This window comes from Colossoma macropomum, unplaced genomic scaffold (assembly GCF_904425465.1).
Source record: "Colossoma macropomum unplaced genomic scaffold, Colossoma_macropomum, whole genome shotgun sequence".
In the NCBI taxonomy this organism is placed as follows: Eukaryota; Metazoa; Chordata; class Actinopteri; order Characiformes; family Serrasalmidae; genus Colossoma; species Colossoma macropomum.
In genome coordinates this window covers 36,500,253-36,522,764 of record NW_023494801.1, presented here as the reverse complement: position 1 = coordinate 36,522,764, position 22,512 = coordinate 36,500,253, and the positions used below count along the sequence as shown (strand labels likewise).

Below are 22,512 nucleotides of genomic sequence, written 5' to 3'. Positions count from 1 at the left end.
GACTGTTTTTGGAAAAATTAGTACAATACAAGAAAAATACAAAATATGAGCCCTTTAATTTTTCTTAAATCCAGTAATCACATGAAAATTGATTAACTGCGAAAGCTCTACTGTGAAATACAGCTGCACAGTCTATCCTTTGTTTATCATGCAGATATTAGCCTTGCAAAACTGCCCGATGAGCGTTTATGGATGTTTTTGATGATTCAGTATATGTAATTTTAACAAAGTTCATAATGCTGAAAATATTGCGGGCCAGTTTTTAACCATGTCACATAACTGTTACTACAGTTATTGATTTAGCCTTGTATTAATGAATCATATTTTGAATACTTACTGCCACGTTTAAATTAATTGATGCTGCTCTTCTATCGTTGTAGGTTCGTAATGAGTTTGCAGCCTTCAGCGATTACACAGTCATCAAATTAATTTAATTTTTAAAAGGCTAGTCAATAAAAGCTTGTTTTGAGTGGGAATAAAATAATAATGATGGGCTTAATTGAACTTACTTTTGTTTCTTAGTGTAAGAGAGCCTTTAAAATCTTCAATATCATGAAAAAAGTGTTGCAGATTCATTGAAATGTGTGTAACGTGTTGCAAGGCGTATTACTGTATTTATATTGCGATATATATAGATATATGTATATATATATAGCAGTACTGCTGTGTTAATATAGTGTAGCTCTAGTGTAAGAGGTGACTGTGTGCATCCTGCAGTTCTCAGTATTGTCACCACCTTTCAGTGAAGGTGTGATTTTTCTCTTTCTGTGTACCTCACAGCTCAGCTGCACCGGAAAGACGGTCTTTAACGTAATCAAATAAGCCCCCTTTCGTCTGTACCTGCCTGCCAGCTCCTGTTCAACTGCACTTTTACTCGTATGCACTGCATTGTCTGTTACCTCCTCCACCCACATACTGAGCACAGTGAGAAGGTGGCATTTACCTCCCAGACTCTGCGGTTTTCTGTGTAATTAAACTGCAAAACGAAACCGTTAGCTTTAGCCTAAGCACTGAGGAACTGGACAGACAGTGAGATTTGTTTAAGCCATGGATTTTTGAGGCAGGAAGGCTGTTAGATTTCTCTGATGTACGTCTGTGAACTACAGCTATCGATCCTGTTGCAGATCCTGAGCGGCGAGCTCTGTGCCCTGTGTTTATGATGAATGGGCTGACCTCTGGGGAGAACTCTTCTGTTTAAGTATTCCTGACCCGGGTTCGGGTCACGCTAGAGGAGGCCTAGGCGATAAAACGATAACGATAATTATCAAAATTAAATTGTTTTTGATGATGATGATGATTTTACACTCGAGGTATTTTCTTTTCCAGCCCCAGTTTTGGTGTCTGAGTTCAGGGTTTTGGTCCATACTGAGTGCTGATCCAATGCTGATTCTAATATCTAAGTTCAGGGTGTGGTTCGATACTGAGTGCTGATCCGATACTGAGTCCAATATTTAAATTTGGTGCTGATACAGAGTGTTGATCTGATACTGATTCTGATGTCTGAGTTCAGGGTTTTGGTCCACACTGAGTGCTGATCCAAAGCTGATTTTAATATCTAAGTTCAGGGTGTGGTTCGATACTGAGTGCTGATCCGATACTGAGTCCAATATTTAAATCTGGTGCTGATACAGAGTGTTGATCTGATACTGACTCTGTTTTCTAAATTTCTAAGTTTCAGTTAAAATTCTGAAGTTCTTAAGCAAAAATACTGAGCATCAAAATGTCCAAAATTGTTTGAAAATGCAAACAGTTAGATTTAAATCAAACTTATTTTTCCAAAAAGGTTACAACTCATTTTGACTCATTCTGATATTAATGTTTTACTCATTTTGACAGTCTTGGCAGTTTTTAATAACCTGCATTTTCAATGCCACAAGCAAGAAATACATCCACAAAATCAGCAAGTAGATAAAAAATAGAGCAAAGACTGGCAGCTGAATGTGTTTATCAGAATGAGTGAAAATGGGTAGAAATCTGTTTGAATGATGTAAGTTTGATTTAGTTCTCATTATTTGTATTTGGAGCTTTTTGTACTTGTTGATTTCAAAAAAGCGTTGCAGAACACTTTCTTTTGATGACTTCTGTAGGTTCATTTAGTAATTCCAGGTAGTTGCGATGGTGTTGCTATGAGGTTGCTGTGGTTTTCCTGCTTGATTGAGCATTGCTTGGTGGTTGTTAGGTGGTTACTAAGGTGTCGATAGGCTGTTGCCATATGCCAGGTGGTTGTTGCTTGGCTTTTGCTGTCTTGTCCCAGGTGTTTGCTAAATTGTTGCTAAGCTGTTACCATGGTGTCCCCGGTGGTGGGTAAGGCATTGATAGGCATTCCACAGTAGCCCCAGTGATTGCTAAGGTGTCGCTAGGCTGTTGCCTTGCTGTCCTAGTGGTTTCTAATGTCTTGCTAGACATGCTACGGTATCCCCAAATGGTGGCTAAGGTGTTGCTAGGCTGTTGCTATCCTATCCCGGGTGGTTGCTTAGGTATTGCTAGGCTGTTGCTAGGCTGCGGCTTTGCTATCTCATGTGGTTTCTAATGTCTTGCTAGACATGCTGCGGTATCCCAAATGGTGGCTATGGTGTTGCTAGGCTGTTGCTATCCTATCCCAGGTGGTTGCTAAGGTGTTGCTAAGCTGTTAGGATGGTTTTCTAGTTGATTGCTAAGATGTTGCTAGCCTATTGCTATCCTGTCCCAGGTGATTGGTAAGGTGTCCCTAGGCTGTTGCCTTTATGTCCTTATGGTTGCTAACGTGTTGCATGCTACAGTATCCCAAATGGTGGCTAAGGTGTTGCTAGGCTGTGGCTGTGCTTTCCCATGTGGTTACTAATGTGTTGCTAGGTATGTTATGGTATCCCAGGTGGTTGCTAAGGTGTTGCTAGCCTGTTGCCTTGCTATCCCATGTGGATGCTAAAGTATTGATATGATAGTGACATAAGAAGTGTGTCTAAAAACATTTGCTCTTATGGAAAAACAGAAAATCGTGTTTTCGGCAAATTCTGTACAAATATCGTAAGTCGAATTGTTTAAAGAAGCGCAAACAAACTATTCGGGTATCGGTTCTACGATCCTGCAAAGTTCCATGGTTCTAGCTTGAATGTTTCAGGAAGAGTAGCTTTGTTTTAAGTAATAAGAAAACAAATTCGCTTTTTCAAGCCAGCTTAATAACAATATATCATCTAGCACTAATGGAGAGTAGCAGTGCTTAAATCTGCTTATTTTATATCATAAGTTAATCGTTCTGTTTACGACACCAGAATTGGGCCGAAAGATTCATGGCTTTGATATCGAAACCGCAATTTAAGACGGCGCGATTTTCAAATCGCAGGAGCTAAATTATAGCCTGCACTCTAGATTCTTAAAGTTTCTTAAAAAAGATGGTTCTTAAGTAAAGACAGTCATTCCGTACAGAACCATGATTACTCAAAGACCCCTTTGCCTGCTCAGATGGTTCTTTGCTTGGTGAAATGGTTCTTTAGATGGAGAATTTGGAGGATATATAGAACCGTTCTCTTTACTAAAGAACCCTTGAGGAATTATCCTTTTTAAGTGTGTACATTAGCAAAAGTGTTTTAAGAGGGGAAATTGAAACTAATGAAAGCTTGTGCACTGCCTGTAGAAGAGTCAAACCAAACCTCTGTGTGTGTGTGACATCACAACCACAACTTACTGGCGGTTTGGCTCACTGCGTTCAGGGGTGAAGCCTGAAGCCGAAAAAGTAGATATTCTGGTCTTCTTGGCCAAAATAAATCAGGCCTGAATAAAATGAGAGAAAAAAATGCGATTTAGATGGCAGTCGCAATATTAGTCGGAAAAATCGCAATTAGATGTTTCCCCAAATCGTTCAGCCGTACGCCAGAACAGGCCTTTTGGTTTCTTTAGGGTTCAAAGTGCTTTCATTACTTAAGATTGAGCGTTAGGTAGGGGTGGGGTGGGGGGGTCGATTCTTAGATGCATTGCGATGCAGACGTGGATGATTCTGAATCGATTCACAAACTTAAAAAATCGATTTTCAAAATATGTAGTTTATAACCTGTAAGTGGGGAAGTGCAGCGCCTGGACAGTCTGTGGCGGCACATAACAAAAACATAACTGGATGAGTGAGAAATCCGACCGGCTCCCTCGGCATTAAAGCCAGGTTAGGTCAGGAGTCACAACACAAATGATAAGAAGAGCCATTTTGTCCTTTCAACAAAAATCAGACCAGCTTGGGAGCCACAACATTTAATGTCCAGTATGTCTCAGTATGTGCTGATGGTCTAGTATAGACTAAACAGTATAAACGAAAACACAGATTTACTTTGCTCTGCTTTAAGCTTCAGCTCAGCTACAGCTGCTTTTCTCACATCTCCGCCAGGAAACCTTTCCTCAAAAGTAGATCAGTTTCTTGTGAAATGTCTCTCACCGTTCGACTGTTTTACGAGGCTGAAGTCGCTTCTCATTCGCCAGCTACTTCTGCGAATTCTCCCGTTCCACCTTAAATTCTGCCTGAGGCGCCAGAGTATAAATACGGCACCATTTAAAGTGGAACGGGAGAATTCGAAAGAGAAGCGACTTCATCTTCGCAACTTTTTAATGTTAATGACTGTCTCTCATTGCAGGTTTGACGTTCTAGGAAACCAACAGCGCAGCTTATAAATGCGAGTCCATTCTTCTCCAAACGTTCGTCTTAAATCTCTCTCTGCCTTTTCGTAGCTACTAGCCAGACGAGACTGCGTTGCTGTGTGACCGGCAGTCTGCACACCAGTTCTCAGTCGTTGAAGCTGAGATACAGCGTCCAGTCTCGAAGATATTTTACTGACACAGCGACCCTCCCCAACGAACCCCCCCCCACGACAAGACCAAAACCGAAGTTACAAAATCAAAAAAATATAAAAGAAAACGGGTAGAACAGCTGTAACATGTGCTGCGTGGAGACTCATCACCACTGGATCTCATTTCACCGTAACAGCATTGTATCACAGATGAGTGGCAGCAGCGTCTCATGTGCTCCAAACAAGAGCAGCGAATGAGAGCCTTCCAGTTCAGCCACATCACTTCCATATGATTTATTAATAAAAGATACTGGAAATAAATTCATTATGGATCATTACAAATTCAAGTCGTCACACAGTGAGAGAAAAAAAGAAATCCTGTATAGAAAAAAAGATGCATCAGTAATCGTTTTGTAATCGCGTCGCAGCCTCTGAATCATAATCGAATTGAATCGTGAGGTGCCTAGAGCTTCCCACCCCTAGCATTGGGATTATTGATAAATCTCAGTATTGAATGATTATACATTTATTGTGATTACATTTTTGGCCGCTGCCAAGCCGGAGCGCGTGGAGAAAACATGCAGAAACCTGTCCTCAGACTGCGCTCCTGGTAAAGCTGGAGGTTTTGCATTTGGACCAGGTCTTCTCTGGAAGTTTCCTGCGTATTGGGAATTCTCCCGAGGGCATGCAGGCTTGTACACACAGGATCCACAGCTGAGGGGGAAAAGGAATCACGGCTAGAACACATCAAAGACTTCTTGCTAGGCTAATTCACTGAAGTAGTTTCAAGCTCTGTTTGCAGTCCCTCATTTGCTTATTGCTCTCCCTGATAAAGATTGATTCCTGTAGTGTATTACAGTCTGTCAGAGTGACTGTGTGGATCATATGAACATTATAGAGCTTTTTAAATGAAACAGTAGAAGCCATATCGCCCCCTACACTTCCTGTAGTGTATTACAGTCTGTCAGAGTGACTGTGTGGATCATATGAACATTATAGAGCTTTTTAAATGAAGCAGTAGAAGCCATATCGCCCCCTACACTTCCTGTAGTGTATTACAGTCTCTCAGAGTGACTGTGTGAATGTAACGGTGAAAACGGACGGTTATAATTTGTCCGTTTATCTTCAGATTGACCCCCTTTTCGGTGTAAATTTCAAGCCACGTTGTCCATTATGGATTTGTGGTCTGGATTGAATATAGTATAGCTTTAGTGACATGATGAGTGATGTCACCTTCTCTGCTCACTGTCTCCTGTTGAGGCCTGTAGCCTGTACTGGATTATGGGAACATTATGGAGTGGTTTTATTTTTGAATAAGCTGTACTTTCCCTTTCTGTAATCAGAGTTATGACTGACTAATTTACTTATCATTGCAGTGCAGTAGTACGATAGAGGAGCGATGTATTTACACCAGGGAGGAAAAAGATTATAGAAGTAAATTGAAGAATCAGAAACGCCCCTGAGAGGAAGCAGCTGTAACAGTGTAAACTGAGCTTCATGGATGTCGTATGTCTTTATAGGACAGTTCTGTTTACTTTCAGTTATGAGGCTTCAGGGCAAACAGTGAGGAAAGGAGTGCGCTTACTGTTTAAATAAACATCCTAATTTTACTAAATAATACGGTACAACAAAGCTAATGCTATTATTATGACTATTATATTTCACATTGTTTATGGCTTCTTCTTTCCCATATATCAGGCTTGTGATGGATATTTTACGTGACAGTTAAACTGAATTGTTAAATGATTAACAGTGATGTCCAAGGCATGCAGACTGGCTCTCTTACCTGCACAGGTAGCACCTGGGAATGGAAATGAGGAAGGGCAGGTGTGCGTATGTATGCAAACCTTTATTACTGTGCTTTTCTAGTGCTTCAGGTTTCATTATTGTAGGTTTTTAATTAAAAAAAAGTGACAAGCTTTATTTTTTCGAGGCTTAGTTTTCTTTAACCCCTTAAAGAGATGGTGTTTTTTTTCTTTATTGTGCTGGATTGTTTTTAATTATTAATGAATTGGCCTAAATGAATGACATAATGCTAATTAATGGCTAATTAGTTATTAATTTATTATTGCTCATACCTGCACAGTAACTGCTGGAAAATAAACCAATAATAAGCCTGAAGTTTAAAGGGAAATTACACTGCTTTTTCAAAGTTTCTGGATAATTGAGTGTTTGAGGTGTAATCAGAGTGATTCAGAGTGGTTTGGTGTGAAATGGTTCATATGTCTTTACAGTGGTGGTGATAGGAACCAGGGGTCGCCATGACTACAACACAAATATAGACATTTTATTTACTATCCAGAACCACCAGTGAACCTACACGAGTCTTCTGAGCTTATATGGGATGTTGATGATGGAAAATAGTGGGAAATCTGAAATAATAAGTTTTCTTTGGGGACTATGAATGGAGTTTAAGGCCAAATCTTCTCCAAACTATCGAAAACAGTGTCTCAGTCATCAGGCAGTGAATTCATAACCATTTCATGTAGGAACTTTCTGTGAGGGAGCTTTTAGAGGTGGACGTCTGGTTCCTATCACCACCACTGTGAACAATTCTGACTCAGTAAGTTTCCTCTAGAACTTAATCCACGCTGAATGACTCTGTTTACATCTGAACCAGTTAATTATGCAGAAATTTTGGAAAATCGGTGGAGTTCTCCTTTATGTGGTTAATATTAAGGCTAGGGATATTTTGTTACAGATTCAGTGTGAGATCTTACTACCCATGCATTATGTTTGCATGTGTGGGACTGCAGCGGAAACTGGTCTGACCTGTTTTGTGGCCGCCAGCATTAGAACAGGAGGGCAGACGAGGTGTCGGATCCGTCTGAGAGCGTTTGGCCCATTAGCGTTAATATAACTAACGAGCGTGTGGTGGAGCAGCGAGAGCACATCATCGTTTGGGTTTCTGATCGTGAGACCTCGTTAATTAAACCTCAGAAGAGCTAAAGGCCACTGTGACCTCATCTTAACCAAAGCCTGCTTCACCGTTATTCAGAGTAGTGGGTCAGAGAGCTGCTGGCGTGTGGAACTGAGCTGAGCTGAGCTGAACTGTCGTTTTTGTTTCTGTTTTAACAAATAAAAAACAGCTCCAGTAATTTCCCATTTGTTTCAGGGAAGCAGGGAGGAAGCGGATGGGGTGTGATGGCGGGTTATTTGTCAGACAGATCCGTGTGTGGTAGCTGCAGAAGGCAGACAGTGTGGTTTTCAGTATGGGTGTGGTCAGGTGCAGCAGCCTTTGTCTGGAGAAGCTCCAGCTGTTGGTGCGCGTTACTGTTCTTAATGCAGCCAAACAGGTCAGCAGCTGTCAGTCATTATTCGCTCTACATATTCCATTATATATTGTCTTGAATATTCTATAACAATGAGAAAGGCTCAGTACACGTCACCCCAAGCAAAATGACGAATTCTTATTGTTGATTTTATAATACTACTACTACCACTAATAATAGTAATAATAATAATAGCATCTAAATATAACAGCTGGTACTCTTGTAACTTGTGTAAGGCGTCCCAGGGTTTAAATGAGGCTTTACATGACTTAAACCTTATATTGCTGCTGTTGTTTTTGTTGTTATTATTATTATTATTATTATTATTGTTGTTGTTGTTGTTGTTGTTGTTGTTGTTGTTATTAAATCATCAGTAAGAATATTTTTTCAAATATTGTCTCGAATATTCTATGACGAACAAGCTTAGGACACTTCAGCCTAAGCAAATGGGAGAAAAAAATATTCTTATTGCCGATTTTATTAAAATAATAATAATAATAATAATAATAACAGCTGGTACTTTTGTAACTTGTGTAAGGCATCTTAGGGTTTAAGAAAGGCTTTACATAACTTAAACCTTATATAGCTGCTGCCGTTGTTTTGTTGTTGTTGTTGTTGTTATTATTATTATTAATATTATTAAAACAACTATATGAATATTTTTTTTAAATATTGTCTCAAGTATTCTATGACAATTAGAAAAGCCCAGGACACTTTACCCTAAGAAAATGGAAGAAAAAAAAATCTTATTGCTAATTTAATAATGATGATGATGATAATAATGATGATGATGATGATAATAATAATAATAATAATAATAATAATAATAAGAAGAAGAAGAATAAGAATAATAATATTAGTAATATAGAAATAATAACAGCTTGTACTTTTGTAACTTGTGTAGAGCATCCCTGGGTTTAAGAAAGGCTTTACATAACTTAAACCTTATATTGCTACTGCTGTTGTTGTTGTTGTTGTTGTTAAAATAATAATAATAATAATAGTAATAATAATTTATTTTTATTATTATTATTATTATTATTATTATTAATAATAATAATAATAAAACAATATTAATATTTTTTTAAAATTCTTGAGTATTCTATGACAATTAGAAAAGCTCAGGACACTTCACCCTAAGCAAATGGAAGAAAAAACATTCCTATTGCTGATTTTATAATAATAATAATAATAATAATAGCTGGTACTTCTGAAACTTGTGTAAAGCATCCTTGGGTTTGAGAGAGGCTTTACATAAGTTAAACCTTTTATTGCTGTTGTTATTATTATTATCATTATTATTATTATTATTATTATTATATTATTATTATAATCAAATGAACAATAAGAATGTTTTTTAAATATTCTGTTTGAAGAGCTCAATATGCTTTACCAGAAGCAAATGGAAGAAGAATATTCTTATTGTTGTTTTTATTATAATAACAAAAAGCGATGGTGCATTGTATTTTGTGTTATTTTTTCAGTATGTTAAATTCAGCCAACAGTAAATTAGCAGAAAAATGCCCTATTTAAAGAACCCATATCATGGAAAACTGATCCTGAACCTTCCTCATTGAACAAACTCATTCACTCATGTAGTTGCCTATATAAACATTGCTAAAGTTTTGCTCCCCAGCACATACAGTCCATATATGTTTTTGTGATGTCACAAAAACAAACACATTCACATATATCCAACTACTGAGCCTACAGCAGCTTGGCCCCGCCTACTCGAGTGCTTCAGCTTAGGCTGCTTTTGAGTGAGGCCCAATACAGAGCAGCCAATTAGAACAAGGCTCATTTACATATCAGACTTGAAGGCACAGTAACAGAAATAATCTGTGTATTGGGTTAATTAATATGAGATAAAGTTGGAAAATGGTTGTGTAAAAATTAATTATGATTGTTTTGATTGGTTCATAAGAGCACACAGATACTGTAAGTGGACCTAAGGGGGAGAATAAGACATGTAATTTCTATGTTGGGGTTGTTTTAGGACAGCATAGTATGTATGCGTCGTATCTCTGACATATAATGTAAATGTCATATTTTAATTACTGTGATGTAAATGAAGCTGTAGTTTCCTAAGACCACTTTATTTGCCGTGTGGGTGTGGCAGGAGCGGGTGGCATGTTTTATTGAATTCCAGTCCAGTTGAGTCTGAATTTGCCGTGTCCTCACAGGTGTTCGAGTTCTGGTGGACGCGCGAGAGAAATTGCACATCCCGTGGGGCGACCCGTCTAACCAGGAGCATGGAGAGACCGTCATGGCCTTCGACACGCGCTCTTCCAAAGTGTTGCAGGGCACGGTGGAGACGAAGGTGTTTGTGCAGTACCTGCCCTCCATCCGCTCGCTGTGGGCGGACAGTGGCATCCAGCACGCCTACGACCGGCGCAGAGAGTTTCAGCTGGTAAGTTTCTGAAGAAACCGTTAGTTAAAGCGATAGTTTGGCCACAATTCAGATATACAGCTTTGCTACCTTTACTAAGGCAAGTTTATTTATACAGCACCTTTCATACACTGCTGTCAGTCAAAGTGCTTCACGGTGAGAAAATAGAGTCGTTTAAAGAGTGAAGGAGAATATAAATTAAAAACATGATGAAAACAATGGATTTAAAAGAGGAAATCATTAAAATAAAAATCTAATTAGAAATTAAAAATTAAAAAAAAGGATAAAGTGTCGTAACAGAGGCGAAGAGGACAGAAACACTAACAGTGTTTAAACTGAGCTGAAAGGAACGTTTTGAGCCTGGATTTTAAAGTGTCCCGCGTCGGGTCCACTGGGTTCATTTAAGAGCAGCATAGTATCTAAACGCTGCTTCTCCATGTTTAGTCTTCACCTTCAGCAGGACTGACTGACCAGTTCCTAATGATCTGAGAGTTCTGCTCGGCTCATATCGCTGCAGCAGATCAGATAAATACGCTGCTCCTGCACCATTAAGACATTTATAGAGCAGTAACAGCACCTTAAAGTCTATTCTGGAACAGACTGGTAGCCAGTGTAAGGATTTACACTGGCTGAATTAATTATGATTTGTTTTGATCGGTTCATAAGACCACACAGATATTGTAAGTGGACCTAAGGGGGAAGATAAGACATGTAATTTCTATGTTGGGGTTGTTTTAGGACAGCATAGTATGTATGTAAGGGGGGGTTGGTCCTTCTTTTACTCCTAGTGAGACTCAGCTGAAGCTGTTTGATGGTCTTTTTTTGGAGTCCAGTTAGGCGACCATTACAGTGATCAATCCTCCTGAAAATAAAGGCGTGGATGAGTTTCTTCAGGTCTGCTTTAGTCTGAACATCTCTGATCTTGTTGATGTTCTTAACGATGGTTAGTGTCTGAGGTTTGTGGCGCTCCGCGGCTAATGTAGCTAACACATAATAAAGGCCTATACCCCACCGATTAGCATCATACCTTAAATTATCACCGTTGCTCCAAACTGTAACGAGTGGTTAAAGGGCTCATATCATGGAAATCCAAATGCTTCACTTATTTTGATGTAGCGTATGAGCATAAAGGTCATTTTACCTGACATCTTACAAATTGGAAACAATAAAGTAGTGCATATTTTAAAAAATGATATCAATTTATATTCAGTATTTCACACACTGAGCTGCAATAAGTCCATTTAAACAGGACTAATTCTGCTGTCTTTGCAGTCAAACATGCAGTTGGGAAGGGTTATTGAAGCACTGACGGCATCCACGAGAAGCATATTGTGACATTTTGTGATGTAATTCATCACTATAATGCTAAATACTGTTGCATTGCCCAGCCGTATGTGAGCAATGTTTACGTTTCAGAATCAAAAGGATATTGTTCAATTCCCAGTCCATACAGTCCACATGTGTTTGGAAACTAGGCTGCCAAAACAACCCCATTTTGAATGAATTGTTTTTGTGAAGTCACAGAAGACAAACACATTTACATATTTTCCGTTTCTACCTATTCAGTCTATAGCAGTGTAGCCCCGCCCACTCACACTGAAGTTACAAAAAGTAAAAAAATGAATTATGACCACACAAACGTTATGAGTGGACCTCATGGGGGAAAATAAAACCGAAGGAATAAGTTAGAAATGGGCCCTTTAAGTAATGACTGATAGACTTAAATGATTGTGTTTTCTCACCGTAGGGGTGGGAATCACCAAAGGCCCCACGATACGATATCACGATACAATATTACTGTGATTTTAAAGATATTGCGATATGCTGGATACTGTGATTAAATATATTGCAATATATTGTGAATTATTACCTTTTTTTTCCAAATTTTGTTTCTAAAGGAAAACGTTGCTGTATTTTATCTGAGAGAACATTTTCAGTCTGTTTATCTCACTTGAATCATTTTTATTGCAGAAAAATGCGATTGTCACGCAGACAGACTGTCCCACACGGTCATAAAAGCTTTAAATTTATATAATAAAATATTGATACTTGGCATCTGTGTAGCCATACAGTATTGCCACACAATTTTTTTTCCCTCTCTATCCCTACATGACGGACTATGTTGCACAACTGAAAAGGTAGTAGCAGCCGTTTTAAAGCCTGAATTTTCTTTGTTTTACATAGTGCTGCCTTAAAAGCTTTACTCTACTTTAAATTAGCTTTGCTTTAAATTTAGATAATAAACTATTGATATTTGACTTCCATATATCGATATTTTATTGTGTCAACTTTAGATTTGTATACTTAAACATTAATACTTGGCATCCGTGTATTGATACAGTATTGCCACACAAAATATTGTGATACTCTGCTGTATCGATTTTATCTCCCATCCCTACATGATACACTGTATATAAACATGCACAAATTATGCATAAACAGGTACGAAAATGATGGATTAAAGTCTGTTGCCCAACTGAAAAGGTAGTAGCAGACGTTTAAAGCCTGAGTGCTGTTCTTAAAAGCTTTACTTTAAATTAGCTTTACTTTAAATTTATATGATAAAACATTGATACTTGGCATCCATATATCGATATTTTATTATGTGAACTTTCAATTTATGTAATAAAACATCGATGCTTGGCATCTGTGTATCGATACAGTATTGCCACACAAAATATCGCGATACTCTGCGGTAGTATCGGACGTCTTAAAGCCTGAATGTTGTCCTTGTTATACATAGTGCTAATTGGTGGAGTATAAACTTCCACTGCTTGTTGGCTGCATTAGCCTCGCTGCTCCCGTAACACTAAAACTAAAGCAAAACTTCAGACTACGTTTGGGATAAGAAGGAAAATAATGCAAATGTGTGTGTTTTCACTGAACTATGTCTTTAATACTAGCGTTATTTTCTATACTAAAACCAAGTTGCACAGGCTCCAGCGCTGTAATGTGAGCGAGTATCCAGCGTGATGCTGCAGACGTGGTTGTTTGGGTGACACTCGCTGCCTTGTTTGTCCCCCCACGACTGAAAGAGCTTTCACAGAAACGCAGCATGAAGTCGGCCTGAAAGCTCTGCAGACTGACCTGCCAGCCTGATGTTTATATCAGAGAGGATGTGTAAACCACAGCGCTGCTACGCTCGGGCCTCGTCCGCCAGCCTGACATTTTTCATCTGAACTCGGCCTGAAAAGCTGCAGCACAGTTTATGCGTGTTTATTAAAGCCAGTCAGCCGAGTTGGAACGTGCAGTCGTTTCCTGTTTTACGTTCAGCCGGATTAGTGCAAATGTTCCATCCTTTTTATTTTTGCATGTATTGTTCAAGTTTTTCCCGACTAAACCTGTTACATCTGATTACTCATCGAAGCCTGACATCAGTCAAGCTTCAGCACGCGATTTCTGCACTTCTCCAAATACTCTCAGTTCCTGATGGGTGAATTTCCCATTTTTTAAAAGGAGTAGTCTGCGTGAAAATGAATCTTAGCCTTACGTTCTGGAAGGAGTGACTGCGTTAGACGAGCGCCAGGTTAGTTTTTTTCCAGTTTTATTAATAAAAGTTGTAATTTTGCGGCATTTTGATCATTTTATATTCTTACACCTCCTAATGTTATCTATGTTAATCTATTAAAGGGCCCATACACTACATTTTTCTTGTATTTTATTATTTTTTTTTAAATCCCCTTAAAACATGCTTTTTATGTACTAAAAACAGTCGTAATTCCTTTTCCAACCTCGTTTTATCTCTTAGGATTATACAGGCTTTTGTTATTATGCCTTTAAAACTAATGTAAGTGATAAGCTCTTCAGATTGGCTGCCATGTCTTCAGTGAAAGTGGGCGGGGCTGAACTAGGAGGCACTAGGCAGAATAGGCCGATGTGTAAACAAGTAAGTGACGTCACACAAACTGAATTCAGAACGAGTCGTATAGACATCGACTGTACGGACTGAGGAATTGGGACCTTTTGAAACTTTAACAGTGTTTAAATACACCATGTCAAACTCTTAATTTCCCCCCTTCTTTATTTAAATATTCTATGATATGGACCCTTTAACAGAAACAGTCAGAAGTGAATAACAGTCATTTAGTTGTTGACTGAAATACAACCAAAACAAAGATGAGCTACCAAACAGGTCTGAGATTACAGTGTCTGCTGGTCAGTGAAACTAAATAAGTAGGTTTCGTTCGGCTTGTAATCAGACATTACTCACTTAAACAATAACACTGCATTAAAGGACCCGTTTGTCTTTTTTCTTAGTTTGACATAGTTTGTCAACATTTAGTGTCTAACCTCTTATGCTCGTGGGTATTATTCGGTTTGTCCATCTGAATTTACATGCCCAAATCGTAAGGTGTTTTGGTAAAAGTTCCCCTCAAATGAACAGAACATGTGTTTTATGATGTACACATATTGTTATATGCTTACAATTTACTGCTGGAAGCCAAAAATCTTAGACGCTCTTTGTATTATTTTAAAAAAATAATCTTTACAGAGCAGATCACTGAAGATACGCCATCTGAGATCCAGTTTCTTGCTCAGATTTGTGGAAAAATAAGTCAAATTTTAGTAGAAAAAAAATAGTTCAGCTTCTTTTATTATAAAGTTTTAAAATTACATCACCATCTATTTGCCTGGAAAGAAGACAGTTAGAGCTCTCATACGACCCCCACCTTTAGAGTGTAGCTTACGAAATATGAAAGTCATGCAGTAAAGAATATGATTAAGAGCGCTTTAGAACCGCTGGTGGTTCCAAGGAGTTAAAGAGGCTAAACATAACATGCACTTCCCAGTCCACACGTTTCACATGTTGACAGCTGCAGAAAAGTTCACTTTTTGTGATGTCACAAATCCCAATCCATTTACATACAGCAGTACTAGCTTTTCACGCTGGAGTCATAAGAAGTGTTTCACCCCAGACTGTTCTTTGAACCAGGCACAGTACAGGGCAGCCAATCACAAAAGAGGTCATTTGCATGCATCGGTCTTAAAGGCACAGTAACAAAAACAGCCTGTTTAATTACAAGGGATAAAGAGAAATCTGAGACCAATAATGTAAAAAATATTTATGACTTTTTCACACACAGAACCACACAAACCTTATAAGTGAGCCCTGGGGGGTAAATAAAATACAGGAAAGTGTAGGATATGGGCTCTTTAATGCTCCTGCTTTAATGCTGTGGGGAACGATAGTGAAGATAAAACGTGTAATAGAATCCAGAGCCCATCGGCTGCTGTTGGAATGTTAACGCCAAGATGAATAGTAAATAGTACGTTTACATGCATTTAATAATCCGTTAACTGCAGAAAATCAGATTTTGACGGTAATCCGATCAAAGCGTTTACATGCACTTGAGTAATTAGATAATGGGGAAACTCTGGGTCTACATGAGTCAGACAGTAATTAGATTTCTGCTTTACAACCAGCCGATAAACTCTCAGAAGACGACGAGCCGTAAACATAAAAGTCAAACTTGCTCAAACGTGCTGTGGCTGTTTTTTTAAACATGGCGCCACTTTACCTGAAAATGTGAACAAACATCATCTAGAAGATGAAGAATATTTAAATCCTCCATTCCGTGTTTGATTCTAGCGCCTCTCCGAAAGTGTTTTGCTGCGTCTCGCGTGGGGCTGAAAGATTAATTGTTTTTATGTCGAAATCATAATTTGAGAGCTGCAATTTTCTTTAATTATAGCCTACACTCTTAAAATATATAGTTCTTCAAGGTTCTTTAGTAAAGACAGTCATTCTATTTAGAGCCATGAGCACTCAGACCTATTTGCATGCATAAAACGTTGTTTGCATGGTGAAATTGTTCTTCAGATTGGAGAATTTGTTGTATGCGGTTCTGTATAGCATCAAAAAGGGTTCTGGTACTGTTACTTTGTTGCTTGTTGATGTCAAACTTATTACAATAGCAGAACATTTTGGTCCTGTAGAGAACTCTTTTCAAAAAGGTTCTATATAGAACCATATACAACACATTCTCCATCAATCTAAAGAAGTCTTTCACCATGCAAAGAACGTTTTATGCATGCAGATGGGTCTGAGTCCTTATGGTTCTACACAGAACCAGTGTCTTTATTAAAGAACCCTTGAAGAACCATCTTTAGTCAGTGTGTATGTTAGCAAAAACAGTGTTTTAGGTTTTAAGAGGGGAAACAGAACCTAATAAGAGTTTGTGAACTGCCTGTAGGTGAGTTAGACCAATCAGAGGCGACCAAACCTCCATGTGTTGTGACATCACAACCACAACTTACAGGCAGTTTGACACACTGCAATCAGGGGTCGAGCCTTAAGCCAAAAAAGGTGGATGTTCTGGTCTTCTTGGCCAAAAAAAATCGCAATTAGATATTTTCCACAAATCGTTCAGCCCTAGTCTCGTGGCATCACTGCTTCCTGTTCCTACCGCCTTCTGTTCTTGCGCAGACTGAGAAATCCGAAAGAAATCAGAGTAAGAGTTTACATGCACTGAGAAATCTGATTACTGAGCTAAAATCAAGCCTCTTTATTGGATTTCTAGATCGGAGTATGGTGTTTACATGACTTTTTGAATAATCAGATAACTGCAGAAATCCAATTATGATCGGATTATTGAGTGCATGTAAGCGCACTCATAGTTAAAGTAGTGGTTCAGCCAAAAATTGCATTTAAGCCTTATTTTCTCCCCAAATTTAGTCTGCCGACATGTTTCTGCTTTAAGATGTTTGTGGGGTTTTTTTTTCACCTCGTCTCGTAACAAGGCAGCCTGGTTTGTTTTGGCAGGTGTGCAGTTGATCATGTGATGTTTTGAGCAATTACTAGAGCTCGACTGACATGAGTGTTCTGAGACCAAGACCAGCACTGATTTTAAGCTGCTAAAAAACCAATCACTGCCTCTAGAGGGCGTCTTTCACGATTTTCTGCCTGAGTTTGGTGGCGCTGTAGCTCCAGTTGGAAGACGTGGTTGCTGCTGGTGCTGCTGACCATTTTGTGTAGTGAGAAGTTTGAGAACCCAAATTTAGACAAAAGGAGGATCAGATTTATTATTTAGCACAAGAAAAAGCGAAGGAGGGTGAATCCTCGCCATCAGAGAAGAGAAAGCATGAAGCAAAACAAAATCAGAACAGGCGACGACAGAAAACCTGTCGCTCCTAAGTCCCTGAATTCATCGCAGCTTTGTTGGTGTGTTGTTAATGAACCATGTTAGTGCTCAGATTACAATATGCTGTGTTAGAAAAGAGCTGATATCGACCGTCAGCCACTAATTACCAGTGGGATTCTTGTCGATACCGGTTAATCCTGCAGGACCTCAATATCTGCCAATATAATCAGCCGACTGATACATCGTTCAGTCCCTACAGACATGTGCAGATGCACGTTGCTATCAGAGTCATATCCGTATCGGCAGATGGTTGCTTTGAAAAAATGTTCCAGACTGACATTTGATCTGTTTATTATACAGACGTTGTGTTGATGCTGGTTTGCTTCACTTATATTCCTCCAGTTTATTCACTTTACTGCTTTTGTAACTTCACAGAAATGAATTAAAAGTTAATTTTCTTCTCATTTAGTTCAGATCCAGATTATTTTAATCCCAATTTCTACATTCCTATATTGATATCGGCAGAAATGAGCATGAAAAACCATGATATCAGCATTAGGGCACAATTCCTATATTAGTTCTTCCTCAATTACATACTTTATTTATTTATTTGTTTGTTTATTTAGGCACAGCAATTTTTAGTACTGTTATTTTGCAGATGGCTGCAGTATGCAAATGACCCCGCTAACTAATTAGCATTTTTTTTTGCATGTGCTGTGATAGGACTGGGCATATAACGTTATTTCTGGTATCGAGAACATTAATAGTCCTGTTGAACTGGGTTTTAGTGCAGAGCACTGTATGAATACAGACCTAAAAATCATTATATTCATAGTTTTTGATTGAAAAATTACTGCTGAGGCTTTTTTTCATTGTTCAACCTTATCAAACATCAGAAAAACTGAATATCATGTAAAGTTATGAACGGTGAAAATGTCTTGAAGTAATCTGTAATGTTGTAATGTTATGCTTTTGCACGTCTTCCACCTTTAATTCACAATAAGTGGTGATATAAACAGTATGAGAGTATTTTGTCCATATTGTGTAGCTCTGAGCTGGAGTTAAGCCGGAGCTGCCTGGGCAGGTTGGGCTGATGGGAGGTTTTAAAAACATGCTGGTCAGGACAAGAGAAAACACGACACTGAGCAGGACGCAGATCCACACTGATAACACCGCAGAGTTCTGCACAGGAATCCGAGTCAGAGTATTTAACGAAAAAATGTAGAAGCCATATCGCCCCCTACACTTCCTGTAGTGTATTACAGTCTGTCAGAGTGACTGTGTGGATCATATGAACATTATAGAGCTTTTTAAATGAAGCAGTAGATGCCATATCGCCCCCTACACTTCCTGTAGTGTATTACAGTCTGTCAGAGTGACTGTGTGGATCATATGAACATTATAGAGCTTTTTAAATGACACAGTAGAAGCCATATCGCCCCCTACACTTCCTGTAGTGTATTACAGTCTGTCAGAGTGACTGTGTGGATCATATGAACATTATAGAGCTTTTTAAATGAAACAGTAGAAGCCATATCGCCCCCTACACTTCCTGTAGTGTATTACAGTCCTTGTAGCTCTAGTGAATAAGCAGTTAAACATAATATTTGATCGTTTTTCTTCTCGTTTTTTGAGCTGTGGTTAATGGTAAGCAAAATGTGCCAGCTTTTGTTTTAATTTAACTCCCCACCCCCCCAGCACAGTTTTACTACAGGCTCTGATCATTTGCATTTGAGCTTGCAAAGCCTGGTGTGGGGTAAGACCAGAAAACAAAACACTTTTGTGTCCAGTAATCCACAGACCACGTGTGTCGAGTGCAAAACATATCAGGCTTCCTTCTTCACAGTTTACAGCAGGAACTCTGCAAAAACCCTGTTCTTAAGTCCACAAGGAAAGCACACACACACACACACACACACACACACACACACACATCTATGTACGTACACTGATCAGGCATAACATTATGACCACCTCCTTGTTTCTACACTCAATGTCCATTTTATCAGCTCCACTTACTATATAGGGTCACTTTGTAGTTCTACAGTTACAGACTGTAGTCCATCTGTTTCTCTGATACTTTGTTAGCCCCCTTTTACCCTGTTCTTCAGTGGTCAGGACCCCCATGGACCCTCACAGAGCAGGTACTATTTGGGTGGTGGATCATTCTCAGCACTGCAGTAACACTGATGTGCTGGTGGTGGTGTGTTAGCGTGTGTTGTGCTGGTCTGAGTGGATCAGACACAGCAGTGCTGCTGGAGTTTTTAAACATTGTGTCCACTCACTGTCCACTCTATTAGACACTCCTATCTTGTCAGTCCACCTTGTAGATGTAAAGTCAGAGACGATAGCTCATCTGCTGCTGCACAGTTTGTGTTGGTCATCCTCTAGTCCTTCATCAGTGGTCACAGGACGCTGTTGGCTGGATGTTTTTGGTTGGTGGACTATTCTCAGTCCAGCAGCGACACTGAGGTGTTTAAAAACTCCAGCAGCACTGCTGTGTCTGATCCACTCAGACCAGCGCAACACACACTAACACACCACCACCACGTCAGTGTTACTGCAGTGCTGAGAATGATCCACCACCCTGCTCTGTGAGGGTCCATGGGGGTCCTGACCACTGAAGAACAGGGTAAAAAGGGGGCTAACAAAGTATCAGAGAAACAGATGGACTACAGTCTGTAACTGTAGAACTACAAAGTGCACCTATATAGTAAGTGGAGCTGATAAAATGGACAATGAGTGTAAAAACAAGGAGGTGGTCATAATGTAACGCCTGATCGGTGTCTATGTAATAATATTATGTCCAATACATGCAGTACTGTGCAAGTCTCAGAGCCCACCCTTCATTTATTTATTTTCCAGTCAAAACAGCCATTGAGTAGGAGTCACTAGTTTTTCAGGGGATCAGATTTAAAATAATCCACTTGCCTCAACAAAGACAAAGTCAAATGAAAGTAAGTGGAGATACCAGGACTTTCCAACACTGAAGTTTCTGAGGGCGCCACCGACTCCAACAACCACCGGAAAAACCTCATAGACCACCAAAACTGTCCCCGTCAGATAAACAGCACTCCAAGCTTTCATGTTTGAGAGAGAGGAAATCAAGCTGCTTCAGATCTGAAAACACCCACAGGTGTTTCTGTCCATCCTTCCACTGTGAGAAGACGACTCAGCGCTGTGGGTCTGAAAGGATGTGTAGCTGTTCAAGAAGAACCTCACTGAGAAAAGGAGACAGAGGCAAAAAGTAGAACATTCGGCACTGCAGCATCAAAACTCCACATTGGAGACGTGGAGTGAAGTTTTATTGACTGATGAGCTAAATTTGTATCTGGGATCGTGAGAAACAGGAAGTGCAACCAACGTCTGTGACTGAACGTTTTGCAGATTACTTTGAGAAACTGAAAGTGAGCCTCCTGAAAAGAACAGAAGCTGTTATAAAGACACTAAATACTGAGAAATCTGGTAATATATTTAGTTGTTGAGGCTTCTGTGTCATTTCCTGTTGAAACACTGACTTCCACACAGGACAGTATATTTAAGTACCTGTGTGTAATAATATATATATATATATTATATATATATATATATATATATATATATATATATATATATATATATATAATTTTACATGTATTATATATATATTGTGGCTGTTGAGCTAAAATCTACTATCTATGAGAATAGAAAAACTTTCTTAACTTTAAATGGAAGCCAGGGGAACCTTTTTGGAGCTTTTTTCCCGTTCTCAATGAAACTTTAACACATTGTAAATAGCAGTTTCCAAATTCTTTAAAAAGATTTAAAAAGAGATTAGGACTGCAACTAGTGATTATTTTCATTGTCGATTAATCTGTTGATTATTTTCCCGATTAATCGATTAGTTGTTTGGTTTATAAAATGTTAAAGTGGTGAAAATTGTCAGTCAGTGTTTTCCAAAGCCCAGTGATATTCAGGTTGGTGTCACAGAGAAGTAAAGAAACCAGAAAATATTCAAATTTACGGAGCAGGAATCAGAATTGTGACAGCTGGGATAGGCTCCAGCACCCCACCGCGACCCAGAAGGATAAGTGGTTTAGATGATGGATGGATGGATGAATCAGAATTGTTTACTTTGTCTTTTTTATAGAAACAGATTAATTGGTCACCAAAATAGTTGCCAATTAATTTAATAGTCGACAACTAATCGATTAATCGTTGCAGCTCTAATGGAGATACAAAGTTTGAAGTTTTTATAGTGTCTGTATGTTTTAATTTAAATAATACTTGTACTCCTTCAGTTCTAAAATATGAACCGTGGAGCGTTAATGTGTCCTGTATTTCAGCCCTTTCTGCTTCCCTCCCAGCCTCCCTACTCTACTCCTCCCTTTCCTGGCTATTGCATAATCCTAATTCACAGGCCTAACACACACACACACACACACACACACTGACACACTGCTGCTCTCTCTCTCTCGCCCTGACCTCCGCTGCCCTCTCTCTGTTCCTTTCTGTGTCTGTATTAGAGAGCCAGAGCGATATCGCTCTCGTTTACTGTCCTTTCATGCTCGCACTAGAGCTGCACAATACATGGTTTGTTTAAAGAGCCCATATCATGGAAAAGACAAGTTTTCCTCACATTTTGGGAATAAAGTAGTCCATCCGTAAAGGAAATCCAACAAAAAAGCCTGTTTTGAGTTCATTTTAGCCTGATTTTAACCCTGATTCGCCCCTTCTGACAGTTGTTTATCTCTGAAGCAATAATAGCACTTACAGTTTGTGAATAAATGTACTTGCAATACAGTGTTTTGCCCATATTGTGCAACCTTAAGACTAAAGAGCTTTAGAGTTTGGGGAAATTCCTTGAAACTTGATTTCAGTGGTAAAGCTGGTGTTCAGTGTAAGGAGATCAAAAGTAGACTTTAAACTAGGGCTGAACGATTTGTGGAAAATGTCTAATTGCGATTTTTCCGGCTAATATTGCGACTGCAATTTAAATTGCAATTTTTTATTTTTATAATTTTTTTTTTAAATTATTTTTAAAC

General features: G+C 38.9%; 1 protein-coding gene across 1 annotated transcript in view; it reads left to right on the top strand.

Annotated features, from left to right (window-relative positions):
• The window catches only part of gna13b (guanine nucleotide binding protein (G protein), alpha 13b), a 65,551-nt gene that overhangs the window by 10,416 nt on the left and 32,623 nt on the right, over positions 1 to 22,512 (top strand). Inside the window, exon 2 of the mRNA XM_036589465.1 lies at positions 10,201 to 10,427. Coding sequence (XP_036445358.1) covers positions 10,201 to 10,427 — 227 coding nt within the window. The remainder of the gene's footprint in view (positions 1 to 10,200; positions 10,428 to 22,512) is intronic.